We start from the raw sequence: 13,843 nt of genomic DNA on the forward strand, positions 1-13,843 counted from the left end.
TTCCCCCGGTGGCCTACCCTGTCACCTTTGCAGCCATGTCCTCAACCTTACAGCCACCACCTCTTTCCATTCTCGCAGCCTCTCTCTCTTCATCCAGTTTGTTTCTCCCTCTTTGTACCTCCTGAAGCCTATTTTTCTCCACCTCACCTCCACTACACTTTTGCAGCCTTCTCCTCAACCCCACTCCCACCAGCAAATGGCTATTTTTTCCATGATCTTCCTCCTAGCTCCTCCAGCAGCTGACCCCCCTTTCGTGTCCTTTCAGAATAGTCCCGCTCAGTGTTGCTTCAATGGCAGAGTGTTCTTTTCCACGTTTGGTACTGAGAAGCTTGCCAGTGAATGGAAGGGACCTAGCCTCTGACTCCTCGTAGGTTCTGTCCATTCTATGCTGGAGACAACTTTACTCTGGTTGGCACTGGCACAATTGAATTTTCACAGCACTTAAAGGAATGTAGGGGATGGGATATTTCCAACAACCCTATGTGTTGATATAGATGTATCCAAAAAATGGCTTCCTAGCACTTGCTCTTGAGAAACTTTATCAATTTTAAAACCTGATAGCTTTGTAATTTCACTCCATCCATCTAGAAACTTATTTTTGTCCTCCCACACAATTACGTTTCATTACCCACCAGCATTCCCACTCCTGGGACTAACCAAAATTCCACCCAATGTGCCTTCACTTCATTTCTTTCTCTGATTCAGGAGACTGCCAGTCAATAGGCTAAGAAAACTTCATGCTGATTGCTTTACCAACTATCAAGACCTTAGAGAGCTGTAAGTATGCACAAAACTAAAAAAACTATTATATATGCTTTGGCTGTGATTACTTTTGGGAATCATTAGTTCAGATTTTGCTAGGAGCACTGAAGGAACAGATTGTACCATTTGCCTTACATGAAGGGGACAGTCTTGTAGTATTGAGAGTGACTAGTAATCCAGAGACCCAGATAATATCCCAGGGACTGGTGTTTGGCAAAGAGTAGGATATGAATTCAATAAAGTCTGGAATCCAGTCTAATAATGAAATTGTTGTCAATCATTGGGAAAAACTCACCTGTTCATTAATGTCCTTTAGGGAAGGAAACCGCTGTCGTTACCTTGTCTGGCCTAGATGTCATTTCAGACACACAGCAATGTGGTTGACTCGTAACTGCTCTCTGGGCAGTTAGGGAGGGGCAATAATTGTAGGCCTAGTCAGCAACGCTCATATCCAGTGAATGGATTAAAAGTATATAGTTATTTAATTCAGTACAGTATACTGCAAAGCATCTGCAGAGAAAATGAGGAGTACTAGTGGCAGGGAAGCTCTTCAAACAATCATACTGTCTCAATGAGACAGTCTCAAAGCAGAAAGTAAAAAAGCTCAATCATAAATTATATTTCAATTTCAGGAAGGAAAATAAAGGTTAGGACACATACATGGAATTAAGGAAGTGACATAAATAAAAACTTTAACTAAAAAATGTTTTTAATCGCCACCAATAATTTTCTTTTGAAGGGAGAATGGCCTCAAAATTGTAAACTTGATTTTTTCCAAGCAGGCACTGTTCAACTATAATTAGCATTTAGTACACTATTAGAAACTTACTCTTGATTACATATGCCCGACTTCCTTCATCTGCCTTTAATGTGAGACTAATAGATAATTATCCAGAGTTAAAGCCCTGTTGCGATTTCTGTGGAGACTACAACAGAGCAATCTGCGAAGAAACAAGGTAATTATGAAAGTAACCTGTAGATTTCTGCATTTAACAATACCTGCACATGCAGAAGCTGCTGCCAATTTTACTCTGTAATGATGGCAAGTATTACAACTTCACTTTCACCAGGCAGCAGGGTTGTTATTGGAACATTCTATGGTTATGCATGGTTCTATTCCTTCTCAAATTGACCATTGGAAAACTGAATGAAACTCAATAATTAATTCAAAACAAGATATTTAAATCACATAAAATCCATCCATAATTTGCCATGTCCTCAATTTTTTCAATTTCTGTTGAAGTTACAGCAGCCACAAGTACATTGCAATGCAGTTTATCCACACCCCCTCCCTGCCAAGCTAGAATCTTACTGAGTCTGGATGCTAATAGTGATAAATTTCTGGAGTAAAGAGAGGTGGACTTTTTTTTCCTAGGGATCAGAAAGTCCTGAACTTGATCGGCCAGCAACTCTAATTCTTTAGCTTGTACAATTTAAACTGCTGGACTGACCCACCCCTTCCACTTTCCAAAATTGCAACAGTGGTGGAATGAGGTCCTCAAATGGCAACAAGTTTAATTTTAAATAAAATCTTTCCAATGTTTGTGTTAAGCATTGGTGAAAGTTGTCAAAAGATCGATAGTAGACTAAGTCTTAAATGTCAGTCAACATTTCACCCAAAACCTTTGTTTTAGTGCACAGCCCAGTGTGGGACTGATTGTGGAAACATTGGAGACAGGCAAAAATCAATTCGGTCTGTGTTGTTGCCTCGTGTTGAAAGTGGACTTTTTGAACACTTTAAAATGACAAGAGAATGGGCCCCTACCATACTGTACAGCTCAGATGAATAATTACTCACAATTCCACCCTTAAATTACACCAAACTATATTAGCAACAAAATAATTTCTGAAATTTGACAGGTTAACATCCATAGTGTAATGTTGCATGTTAAATAATTGAACCATTCTCAGCATAATGTAGTATCTTAGGATGATAGTACTACAAAATTAAAGGAGGGAAGATCATAGTAGCTAGAGAACATTGTTTGATTTAGGTTCCCAATGAGTTCTGCTCCAACCCACCTAAAACTATTTTGTATAATACAGAGCCATACACAGGCTGAATCAGGGTGGAGTCGTAGAGGATGCAGAACTGCAAGTACGCCACAGCAGCAACAAGAGACATGGTGCTCTGCTGGAATGCTAGTTTCTAAACTTAACAGATCTGTTAATATTAACACATTGAACAAGACAGTGCAACAAGAGATCCTTTTCCAAAAATTCATTCAGGGGATGAGGCTGGACCAGCATTTATTGTCCAACCCAAGTTGCCCTGAGAAGCTGGTGTTGAGCTGCCTTCTTGAACTGCTGCAATCCATTTGTAGACCCACAATGCCATTAGGGAGGGAATTCCATGATTTTTACCCAATAATAGTCAAGGAATGGCAATTTAGTTCCAAGCCAGGGTGGTGAATGCCTTGGAGGGCAGCTTGCAGGTAGGTATCTTCCCAGGCAGCTACCTTCCTTGTCCTTCTAGATGGAAGTGTTTGAGAGTTTGGAAGGTGGTATCTAAGGAACCTTGGTGAATTCTTGCGTTGCATCTTGTAGATGATACACAATGCTGATACTGAGTTTTAGGAGTGGATGTTTATGCATGTGGTGCCAATAGAGTTGGCTGTTCTGTCCTGGATAATGCTAAGCTTCTTGAGTATTATTGGAGCTGCACCCATCCAGGCAAGGTTTATATCACACTCCTGACTTATGTGTTATAATTGGTAGATAGGCTTTGAGGAATCAGGTGAATTATTCACTGTCGGATTCCTAGCCGCTGATTTGCTCTTGTAGCAACTGCATTTATTTGGCAAGTCTAATCCAGTTTCTGGTCAATGGTTACCCCCAGGCTGTTGATAGTGGAGGATTCAGTGATGGTAATGTCATTGAGTATCAAAATACAATGGTTAGTTTCTCTCTTATTGAAGATGGTCATTGCCTGGCACTTGTTTGGCACAAATGTTTCTTGCCACTTGACAGCTCAAATATGGAGAAAGTGATGACTGCAGATGCTGGAGATCAGAGCTGAAAATGTGTTGCTGGAAAAGCGCAGCAGGTCAGGCAGCATCCAAGGGGCCCTTCCTGAAGAAGGGCTCATGCCCAAAATGTCGATTCTCCTGGTCCTTGGATGCTGCCTGACCTGCTGCGCTTTTCCAGCAACACATTTTCAGCACAGCTCAAATATGGGCATTGCCCAGGTCTTGCTGCATTTGGGCAGTTTCGGAGAAGCCGTGAATGGTGCTGAAAATTAAACTAAACACTGTGGTCAGTGAACATCTCCAGGGAAGATCATTGAACTAAGGACATTGCACTGAGGAACTCCTGCAGAGATGTCCTGGAGCTGACCTCCAATCACCACAAGCATTTTTTTTTGTGCCAGGTATGACTCCAAGTGCCCTGAAGAAGATGGGAATGAGCACCCAACTTTAATTGCTACAATCTTTCAGATATAGGGACACGAACAATGCTGTTAGAAATGGAGTTCCAAGATTTTGACCCAGTAACCGTGTTGGGGAAGAGTAAATAAGAGTCATAGAGATGTACAGCATGGAAACAGACCCTTCTGTCCAACTCGTCCATGCCAACTGGATATCCCAACCCAATCTAGTCCCACCTGCCAGCACCTGGCCCATATTCCTCCAAACCCTTCCTATTCATATACCCATCCAGATGCCTTTTAAATGTTGCAATTGTACCAGCCTCCACCACTTCCTCTGGCAGCTCATTCCATACACGCGTGAAAAAGTTCTCTTTTATATCTTTCCCCGCACCATACACCTATGCCCTCTAGTTCTGGACTCCCCCAACCCAGGGAAAAGACTTTGTCTATTTATCCTATCCATGTCCCTCATGATTTTGTAAACCTCTATAAGGTCACCCCTCAGCCTGCGATGTTCCAGGGAAAACAGCCCCAGCCTGTTCAGCCTCTCCCTATAGTTCAAATCCTCCAATCCTGGCAACATCCTTGTAAATCTTTTCTGAACCCTTTCAGGTTTTGCAACATCCTTTCCATGGGAAGGAGACCAGAATTGCATGCAATATTCCAAAAGCGGCCTAACCAATGTCCTGAACAGCCGCAACATGACCTCTTATGCCGAATCGTTTCAAACAAAGTAGTCAGGAGAGGAGACCTTGAGCAATTAACTAGCTTTTATTCATGGCCATGGGGAATTACATCTGTGTTCGGAGAAGAGGTCTGATGCAATTCCAATGAAATACAGAATGTTACAAGTTATATAGTAAAACACAAACCCACTGCCCATTAATTACACAACCGGGGGCAGTCATAAGGTTCACATACATGGTCAAGATCTATATTTCTTAATGTCTACAAAACTGAACATCATATACTGCAGGTTCAGCTAGACTAGAATAACCAATAAGGGACGGAGTGAAACAATGCATCATTCTATGAAGCAGAACTATCTCATGGCCTGAGAAGCAGAGACAGCCTGCAGCTGCAAGATCAGGCTATCAAAACAATATTCCTCAGCCAGGACTCAAACAACAGTATGGCTAGCAGGCTATATTTTCTGCAAAAATTGCTTGGTGACAAAAATGACTTCCACACAATTTAGAGTCAATTTTGGTCAAGTTCTCCCACAGACAGCTTAATGCTGTTTTTAACTTGAACTACCCGTTGACTCTTGGCGTATGCTTGTGGCTGGCCCCATATATATACTTTTAAATTCCAATTCTCTTCTACCATACTCAAATGCCTCTATCTTTGAAATTCAGACTTCCTTGAACTAAAATTTTGTCCAGTTTCATATTGGAAAACTGAAACTACCATCTTCCCACCATTTCTACAGCATACCAAACTTCATACCAACTGGTTCCATCTCCTTCTCCAACTAATGTCTCATGCTGAGCTAGACTATTGGCATTCTGTTCTAACCCAACCGGAGTTTTCTAGCCAATAAATGTTTGATCCCAAAATTCCTCCTTCCACCTCTATAGCATTGGGCAAAATCTTAATGAAATTGTTTACAATTTAGTATCAGAATCAGGTTAATTTTCAGATCCCAAAACTCCACAGCTTCATAGACAATGGAGAGTCTTAAAAGAGACAGTCAGTTTAGAGGCTACTGTCCAATTAAGGGGGATGGTAGGTTCCCAAGCTATATGTGGCCCCATTTCACTGGACTGACAGCAGTCCAATGGGGAACTATTAAGCACAAAAGGTGGGTATGAGAGCATCTCAAAATGGAGGCACTCTTAAAATTTTCAGAAGGAGTTTAAATAGGTCACACAGGGCTCTAAGGGAATCAATTATTATAGATAAACTATCTCCAGAAACAAAGGCAGAGAAGTCAGCTAAAGGAAGAAGTAGATCAGGCAAAGGGTGAAAATTAGAACCAAAATCAATTAATTTTTACAGTTCATGGCAGGAGCAGAAGAGGATACTGACAGTTATCAAGGTACCAGAAAAAGCGTGGGGGGGGGGGGGGGGGGTGGGGGGCGCATGAGTAGAACTGGTATAATAAAGATTCCGCATATTCCACAAAAAGGCAGGCATAGGTGGGAAACAATTGGGTACTGATAGCTATTCATTTTATTTGTAGGAGCAGAGTGGAGTTAAAAGTTGTTCACTTCAAACCCACTGACTCTCATAGCCACCTTGACTACACTACACTTCCAATGCTTCCTATAAAGATTCCATTCCATGCTCTCAATTTCTCCATCTCTGTTGCAGTCTTCAACACCAGTGCTTCTGACATCTTTATCCTAAACCGAGGATTCCCATCCAGCATGGTTCATTGGGCCTGACCCATTTCATGCACCTATGATCTCACCAGTTTCCCTCCCTCCCAGATCCATGAAAGGATTCCTGCTTTCTACCCCACCGGTCTCTGTATTCAGTGGATCATCGTCTGTCACATCCACCACCTCCAGCATGATGCAACCACAAAACATATCTCCTCCCTTTTTATCATTCCTTGGGAATATTTTCTCCACAACACCTTTGTCCACATCTCAGTTAGTTATAACAGCCGCTCTCTTCACACAGCATCTCTCCAATCAGGTGAGAAGATACTTCACTTGTTCTTTCACCTTTGCCTTTCTCACTGCCCAAGGGCTCGCACAATCCTCACAGGTGAGCCACAAGTTTCTTTGTATTTCTCTCAATTTAGTAATGTATATCCTTTGCTCACAATGTAGTCTCTTCTTGATGAGGATTGCTTCATGAAATAGTCCTATTCTGTCCTCAAGCATTACCCTAAGCTTCCAGTTGCTTGTCATCTTAATTCTCCACTTTGCTGCCATTCTAATTTTCTGTCCATGGCCTGCTACAGTGTTCCACTGAATCTCAAATCAGAACAGGACCTTGTCATTCTACAGCCTCTAGAGTCAGGTTTGACAGTTTTATGTCATATCATCTGATTCCATTTTTGTTCCCTTTGCTTTTTTTTTCCTCCCCTTTTGTTTTGTTGTTTGTTCTTCATTATGTTTCTTTCTCCCTTCACTGTAGTTTTTTTTAAATGAAGTATTGGATACAAAATTTGTTTCTTTACTATAGCTATTTCCACACTCTGGCTACTGTGTCATGAAATATTTTGCTATTTGGTCTCCCCAGCCTCTACCCTATCACAGATCTTCCCATTTATTTGTCCTGCTTCTCCCCAGCCTTTCCACTTGCTATTATATTTTTATATTTTTATCTCAGTTCTGATGAAATGTCTGTTATGGATAAATCACCACAAGTTGCCTTTAATTCTGCTATTTATTAAGAAATCTCACAATCAAGCAGTGAAACAATAATTTAAAAACATTAAAGCATGCAGCAACCAAAATTAGACCCCTCAAGTAAACCTCGCAACTCAACTTAACTATTACCTGTTACAGAGGAAATTTAGCTACAATTCCAACCAACAGTGTCTATGTCTGGATGCATACAGGGTGCATCTTATGCAGAGTGGTTCTCCGAAGTTCTACTAAAGGGGGAGTTCTTGTGTTCGATTCTTATACGCTTATTCATTCTACGAATGATGTGATATTGATTACTCTCGGGTCCTTGAGACTGCAGCTTGCTTCCTTATCAGAAGTAACTTCTTTGTTCCTTATTACATTTGGCCTTAACTGTCTGAAGATACATCCTGTCTTTTACTCTTTCAATTCTTTAGCAGGGTAATCATTTACCCTTGTGACATGAGGTATCCAGTTATCAAGCAGATGTCACACAAATTTGGTCTATGTAACCTCAACTCCTTACTTTGCCACACATGGCTGATTGCTTTCAGTCTCTATGCAACAGCTTGTCTTTGTCTCTTAATGGCTCATTCTAGACAGTAGTTACTGCTGCTTTCCATGTGTAAGTTTATATTTGTTGATTTATTCAATCCACGAACAGTTATTAAAGTTCTGGAGTCTATAATATTGTAGGTCATCAAGCTGAAACATTAACAATGTTTGACTCCACACATGCTAATGTGATCAGTGCGAGCCAGGACTCATTTCGTTATAAACAGCCACCACTGTTAACTCAGATCTGTTCTGCCCTCACGATTTTCTAAATCTACAATGATAGGCTTTTTAGCAAGGTATTACTTATGGTAGTACTCATGATAGCTCCAGTAACAAAATAAAACAGGGGTAACAAAGAAGGAAAGTGTTCCATAGACTTTCATTACAACCCCTGCTCTCTGCATATATTACAAACATAGGCACTTGTATGTTGGAGCTGAAACTAAACATTTTGAATGTAAGCTGTACTGCACTTCCCGCAGCTGCAAGAAGGCTCTGCAAGGTGGAGATAGACATTTATGCCATCTGGTCACATGACGATGTGGTACTGACACCATGAGTATGTCCCTTAAAGGAATATTGCATTTTAGGTGAGACATAACTCGACAGATGGTTCCTCATGTGCTGAGTCTTGCTAGCTTTTTTATACTTTTTATTTCAGATCTGCAGTATTTTGCTTTTGCTTCAGTTTTATGTATTAAAACTGAATAATATTAGAAAATCCAAAGTTTGTATTTATTTCATTGTTATGAATATTTCTAAAGTCATTGGCCAGAGAGGTTGATAATCAGTTTGGTGACATTTTTGGTACTTGGAAGAGTACAGGGTCAACTAACGTCTCTTCAGAACTATGTCCCCTCAATGTTGCAATGATTCTAAATAAAGGAGTTTAGTGCTTTGTTTTTAATCAGGGTTCAAGCAGTAATCTATTAGGCAGTTATCATCTTGTATAATCTAACTTTGGTGAATGACCAGTACTAAACTGTGTGGCTTAGAATTTTCACAAGTTATTTATAATTTGATATCAAGTCATTAAATAAATACAATTATATTTGTAGATTGCATCAAATATCATATGACATACTCCAGGAATAGGTCCGACCTATTAGCAAACCTCAAAAGGCTGGTTAAGTGCAAATGTTTGCTTAGCAAATAGGATTGAATGAGAAGTAATTGGGTACATGGGATCCTATGTTGGTATTTAATTGAAATCAGCTATAAATTTGAATAATTCAGATGCTATTAATATTTTAACATGAAATTTTTACTAAATTATTTTAATCTCTGAACATTCTGATGATATAGATTAGAAAACTTGGCAAAACATCAAATAATCCAGATACATTATTGAAAGCAATTCAAATGCTTTGAGCACCTTGGTGTAGAAGGATCGCCAACCAAATGCTGCTTTATGTGAGAGGAGGTTAACCCTTGAATTTTCCAAAAATGAGTTCATCACCTCAGCCACCCTATGAAAAGGGAAGAATAAAGTCAATGCTACCACATTCTTCAATAGGCCCAGAGGAAAGGAACCTCTAGCGACTGACTGTATGGCAACCTTAATCGAGATCAGAGAGCAAGGTGCTTGTCTCTATGGAAAGCCATGGGATAATGTAAAAGGAAGAAAGAATATGCATACTACTTTGAAAAGTGAACATATTGCTGAATGAATCTACAAATATATTTTATTTGATCGAGCTCTTATTGTTTTAGACCTAGAGCTATTTCAAATCCCGTGTCATCTAATTCTCATTATTTTGGTTGCAGCTCCATTTGTTGATTTAATGTTTCAAATTAATGACATCGCATTTTCTTTTAGAAACCTTAGAAACAATGAAATTGCAACAATTTCTGATCGAGCATTTAAAGGACTGAACAATCTAACTAAACTGTAAGTATCATTGACATCAAATTCCTTCAGCTAGATTAAGAAACTGAAATTTCACGGGGATTCTCTGATCACCTAACGTAATTGTGGCAGAAATCCACTGTTTACCACACTTGTCCAATCAAAGCTGCAAGTCACCAGCAGACGCTGTAATAGCATAATTATTGGGTTAATTAAACCATACATTTTCTAGGACCAGTTGCTTTCCTCAGGAAATGACAAATATTTTCAGTTATATTTTCATAATTTTTCAATCTTACTGCAAAGAAATTTGAACAGACTATCGAAATGAATGCATCTGATCCCGTTTTGAGTAATGCTATATTTTTGATTACTAGATAGAAGTTAGCCTTTGGGCTACTGGTTTAACTTAACCTGAGAGGCATCACTACAGTTAATAGTTTGTCGATATTAAACCATCACAATTATCATCTTGAGGGACTCCATTTTACTGCATGGAACTTTATACACAAAGTGTGTTGCAATAGTTGGTTCATACTTTGGAATTCTTAATACTTTAAACAGTAAATTAAGGAGCTGAAAAATATAACTGATTATATACAAGTTCTTATATGTGCTGCATTCACAAATTCAAGACATCTTTACTGTATATAAATTTGTACTACTCTTTAAAGTGTGAAATAAAATACAAGTGCCACTTCTCTGCAATCTGCACAACAAATCCCAGGCACAGAAAATACCTTATTGATGAGGCAAACAATTATTGTTGATTGGTTGTTATTACTGTTGGAAACATTTTGTGTGGGGAATTGGAATGGAAAGAGCACATCTTCCTGGTCCTTAATAAAAATGCACCTGTCATGACTGCCATTTACTTTCATGTTAATCCATTTAATCCTGAAGTGCTCAGTTATTATTTCACTCAGTTTGTGGAAGAGAGCCATTAGCAGACCCATAACATTTCTGATGTTCCCATTATAATAAAATTTTAAAAGGGAGGCACAAAATATGGATGAATAAATTAAGGCATGTTCATAAGTCAGCCATTGAAGAAAAGTCATGTTTAACTCAAAGTGTAAGCTAGTTCTGTCCCCAGACCTACTGAGTATCTCCAGTACTTCCTGAATTTATTACAGCATCCAAAATATTTTGCTTTTATAAAATATACAGCACTCACTTAAAGTAACAGAAGGGGCATATAGTATGAGAGAGTGCATTGACGTACATTTGTGCAATAATGCTGATTGAGATAACTCTTCAGGTGCCAATAGCCAATAACCCTTCAGGTGCCAATAGCCAATAGTCACCCTTTATTTACAAATGCATATCTTTGACTATAGCACTACAGGTAGACAATCCTTTATCCGAAATTCTGAAATCTGAAAAGCTCCAAAGTCTGAAGGTTTTTTTTTCCTCATTAACAAGGTTGTTTGGCATGCAAACAGTTAACACAAGTCCATACAGCAGGCCTCAATTCTTTCTCAAGGTCCATTTTACTTACTGTGTCTCCTCCTCCGGAAAGATTTTTAAAAATTTCACCATTAAACTGTCCTTTATTCTGAAATTCAAAAAATTCTGAATTCCGAAAACCAGTTGGTCCCGAGCATTTCGGATAAATGATTGTGCACCTGTATCTCTTACTGAGTCAGCCACAAGTGTTGGTATCCCTGACATTCCACTGTTTATGTCAGCCAGGGCTCCCTGATTGGATCAGACTAATTGCTCCAGTCAGAGAGCTCACATTCTATGACATCCATTTGACTGACCTTGTTACAATCAGTGCACTGATCACAGTTATTTCCGGTTTTATTTGTTAAAATATATGTTATTGTACTCAGTAGAAAAATATCACCTGCCTATTTTTCCTTCATGCCACAGTACTTACATTAATGCTTCAACTGGTAATAAGGAGTGTTCTACTCAGTTAATAAGAATTGACTACTTGCTATTAATCATCTTTAATGCACGAGATAGAGCACTGTACTTATTAGGACCATAAACATTATTTTTCTGTAGATCTATAATATAACTGGCTGTAATTTACTGGAAAAAAATGATAATCATTAAGTTCCAAAAAGGATGAAGAGGCTGAAGCATTAAATAGCAGGAGTTTTATTAAAGAGATGTTCACTCTACAAGCAGCAAAGTTAGACTAAGGTGTTTCCCACTCAGAATGGCTGGTGATGTCATCACTATGTCACATGATCAGACTCAGTCCACCATACTTACCAAATGCACAGCAATAGTGGATAAGTACTGAATATTGTAACCAGCAAGTGACAAATGCAGAGAAACATCTTGTCCTCACTTTCACTGCAACAGTCAAGCTACCTTGATGTCTTGGATCGTCTTCACTTCTGCAGCCAAGACAATGAGGACAGTCGGATGAACCTTTACACCAATATAATCAATTTCCTTTGTTTAATTGTTAAGTGTCACCCATAGACATGTAACCAAGTTCTTTGTCAAAGTGATTGTTACAGATGTGCAGGTGGTTATAATCCTTAATCTGCTCATAGTCTTGACTTCATGCTACTCAGACAAGTATAATTGATAATCATCTTGTCATGCATGGTCAAAGCTGGATGTTAAGCTCCTCAAAAGCTTAAACAACATGCCATGCAACACATGATAACACCCCATATTTTGATCTTTCTCCCCAAATGATTTGTAAGATTAATGCAGACAGTTCCATAGTCAAATCTTCAAGACTTCAGTGATGTCCAGGAATGCTGCAAATTCAGGCATCAAAACTAGTTTGATGAGAAAGTTGAAAGCATCCCCCATCATCACAGAAAAAAAAGCCCTCTAGAAGTCCCACTGTCAACAACCAAGATAATGCCTCTCAAACTGTGTGAACACATGTTCTAGTAGCTTTTAAGAGAAATACAGAATGACTGGTGCATTGAAAATGTTGACCTCAACATCTCTACTGATAGGCAGGATCCATGTACTTACAATAGGTTAAGGTCGGTGTATAGTTCAGTCATTTTTAAGAGGAAATTAGGCTATCTGGCCCATCAAGTGTGCTCTGCCATTTGATTATGGCTGATATGTTTCTCAACCCCACTCTCCTGCCTTCTCCTCCTCATAACTCTTGATCCCAATACCATTTAAGAACTTATCCATTTTTGTCCTAAAGAGACTCAATGACTTAGCCTCCTGTGGCAATGAGTTTCTCAGGTTCACCACTATCTAACTGAAGAAATTCCTAATCTCAGTTCTGAAGGGTCAAAGCTGTTGGATTCATTTGAGTTAGTGATTGGAGCAAGTGAGATAGGTGGGCAAAGGGTAGGTGCATGAGACTTGGATACTGTTTACCTGAAGAATAAACACCAGAGACTGGTTGGGCTCATTGGCCACTTTTGAGCTGTAATCTAAACAAGCTTTTTTTCAAATGGCTGTCAGTAAGTTAACTACTTAATATGAAAGAAATTCTACATGAAAATGACTTCACCTTCTCTATATAGTATGTCCTTCAGCAATCCCAGCCACCCACATCCGTGTGTAATCTGATCTTTTTCTCAAATGAATCCAGTTCTAGCTTGGTGCCTTCAACAAGGTTCCACATGGTAGACTAATTAGTAAAGTTAGATCACATGGGTTTCAGGCTGAGCTTGCTAATTGTATCCATAATTGGCTTAATGGCAGAAGATAGAGTGTTGGTGAAGGGTTGCTTTTTATATTGGACACCTGTCAGTGGTGTTCCACGGGGATCAATTCTGGGTCTCTTTTGTTTGTCATTTATATAAATGATTTGGATGAGAATATGACATGGTTAATAAATTTTTGGACAACACCAAATTCAGTGGCATAGTGGAAGTGAAGAAGGTTTTCTAAGATTAGAAAGGGATCTTGATTAAATGGGGTCAATGAACTGAAAAATGACAGTTGGAGTTCAGTCTGGTTAAATGCGAGGTATTACATTTTGGTCCAGCAAACAAGTGTAGGCTTGTATAATTAATGGTAAGCTTAGGTGGTCTTGTAGAACGGAGG

At 39.2% G+C, this 13,843-nt stretch overlaps 1 protein-coding gene across 1 annotated transcript in view; it reads left to right on the forward strand.

Annotated features, from left to right (window-relative positions):
• The window catches only part of rxfp1 (relaxin family peptide receptor 1), a 122,595-nt gene that overhangs the window by 18,674 nt on the left and 90,078 nt on the right, over positions 1–13,843 (forward strand). Inside the window, exons 5-6 of the mRNA XM_043673942.2 lie at positions 706–777; positions 9,818–9,889. Of these exons, the coding sequence (XP_043529877.2) occupies positions 706–777; positions 9,818–9,889 (144 nt within the window). The remainder of the gene's footprint in view (positions 1–705; positions 778–9,817; positions 9,890–13,843) is intronic.

This window comes from Chiloscyllium plagiosum, unplaced genomic scaffold, assembly GCF_037043375.1.
Source record: "Chiloscyllium plagiosum isolate Xiang-an unplaced genomic scaffold, Cpla_swu_hap1 HiC_scaffold_36, whole genome shotgun sequence".
In the NCBI taxonomy this organism is placed as follows: Eukaryota; Metazoa; Chordata; class Chondrichthyes; order Orectolobiformes; family Hemiscylliidae; genus Chiloscyllium; species Chiloscyllium plagiosum.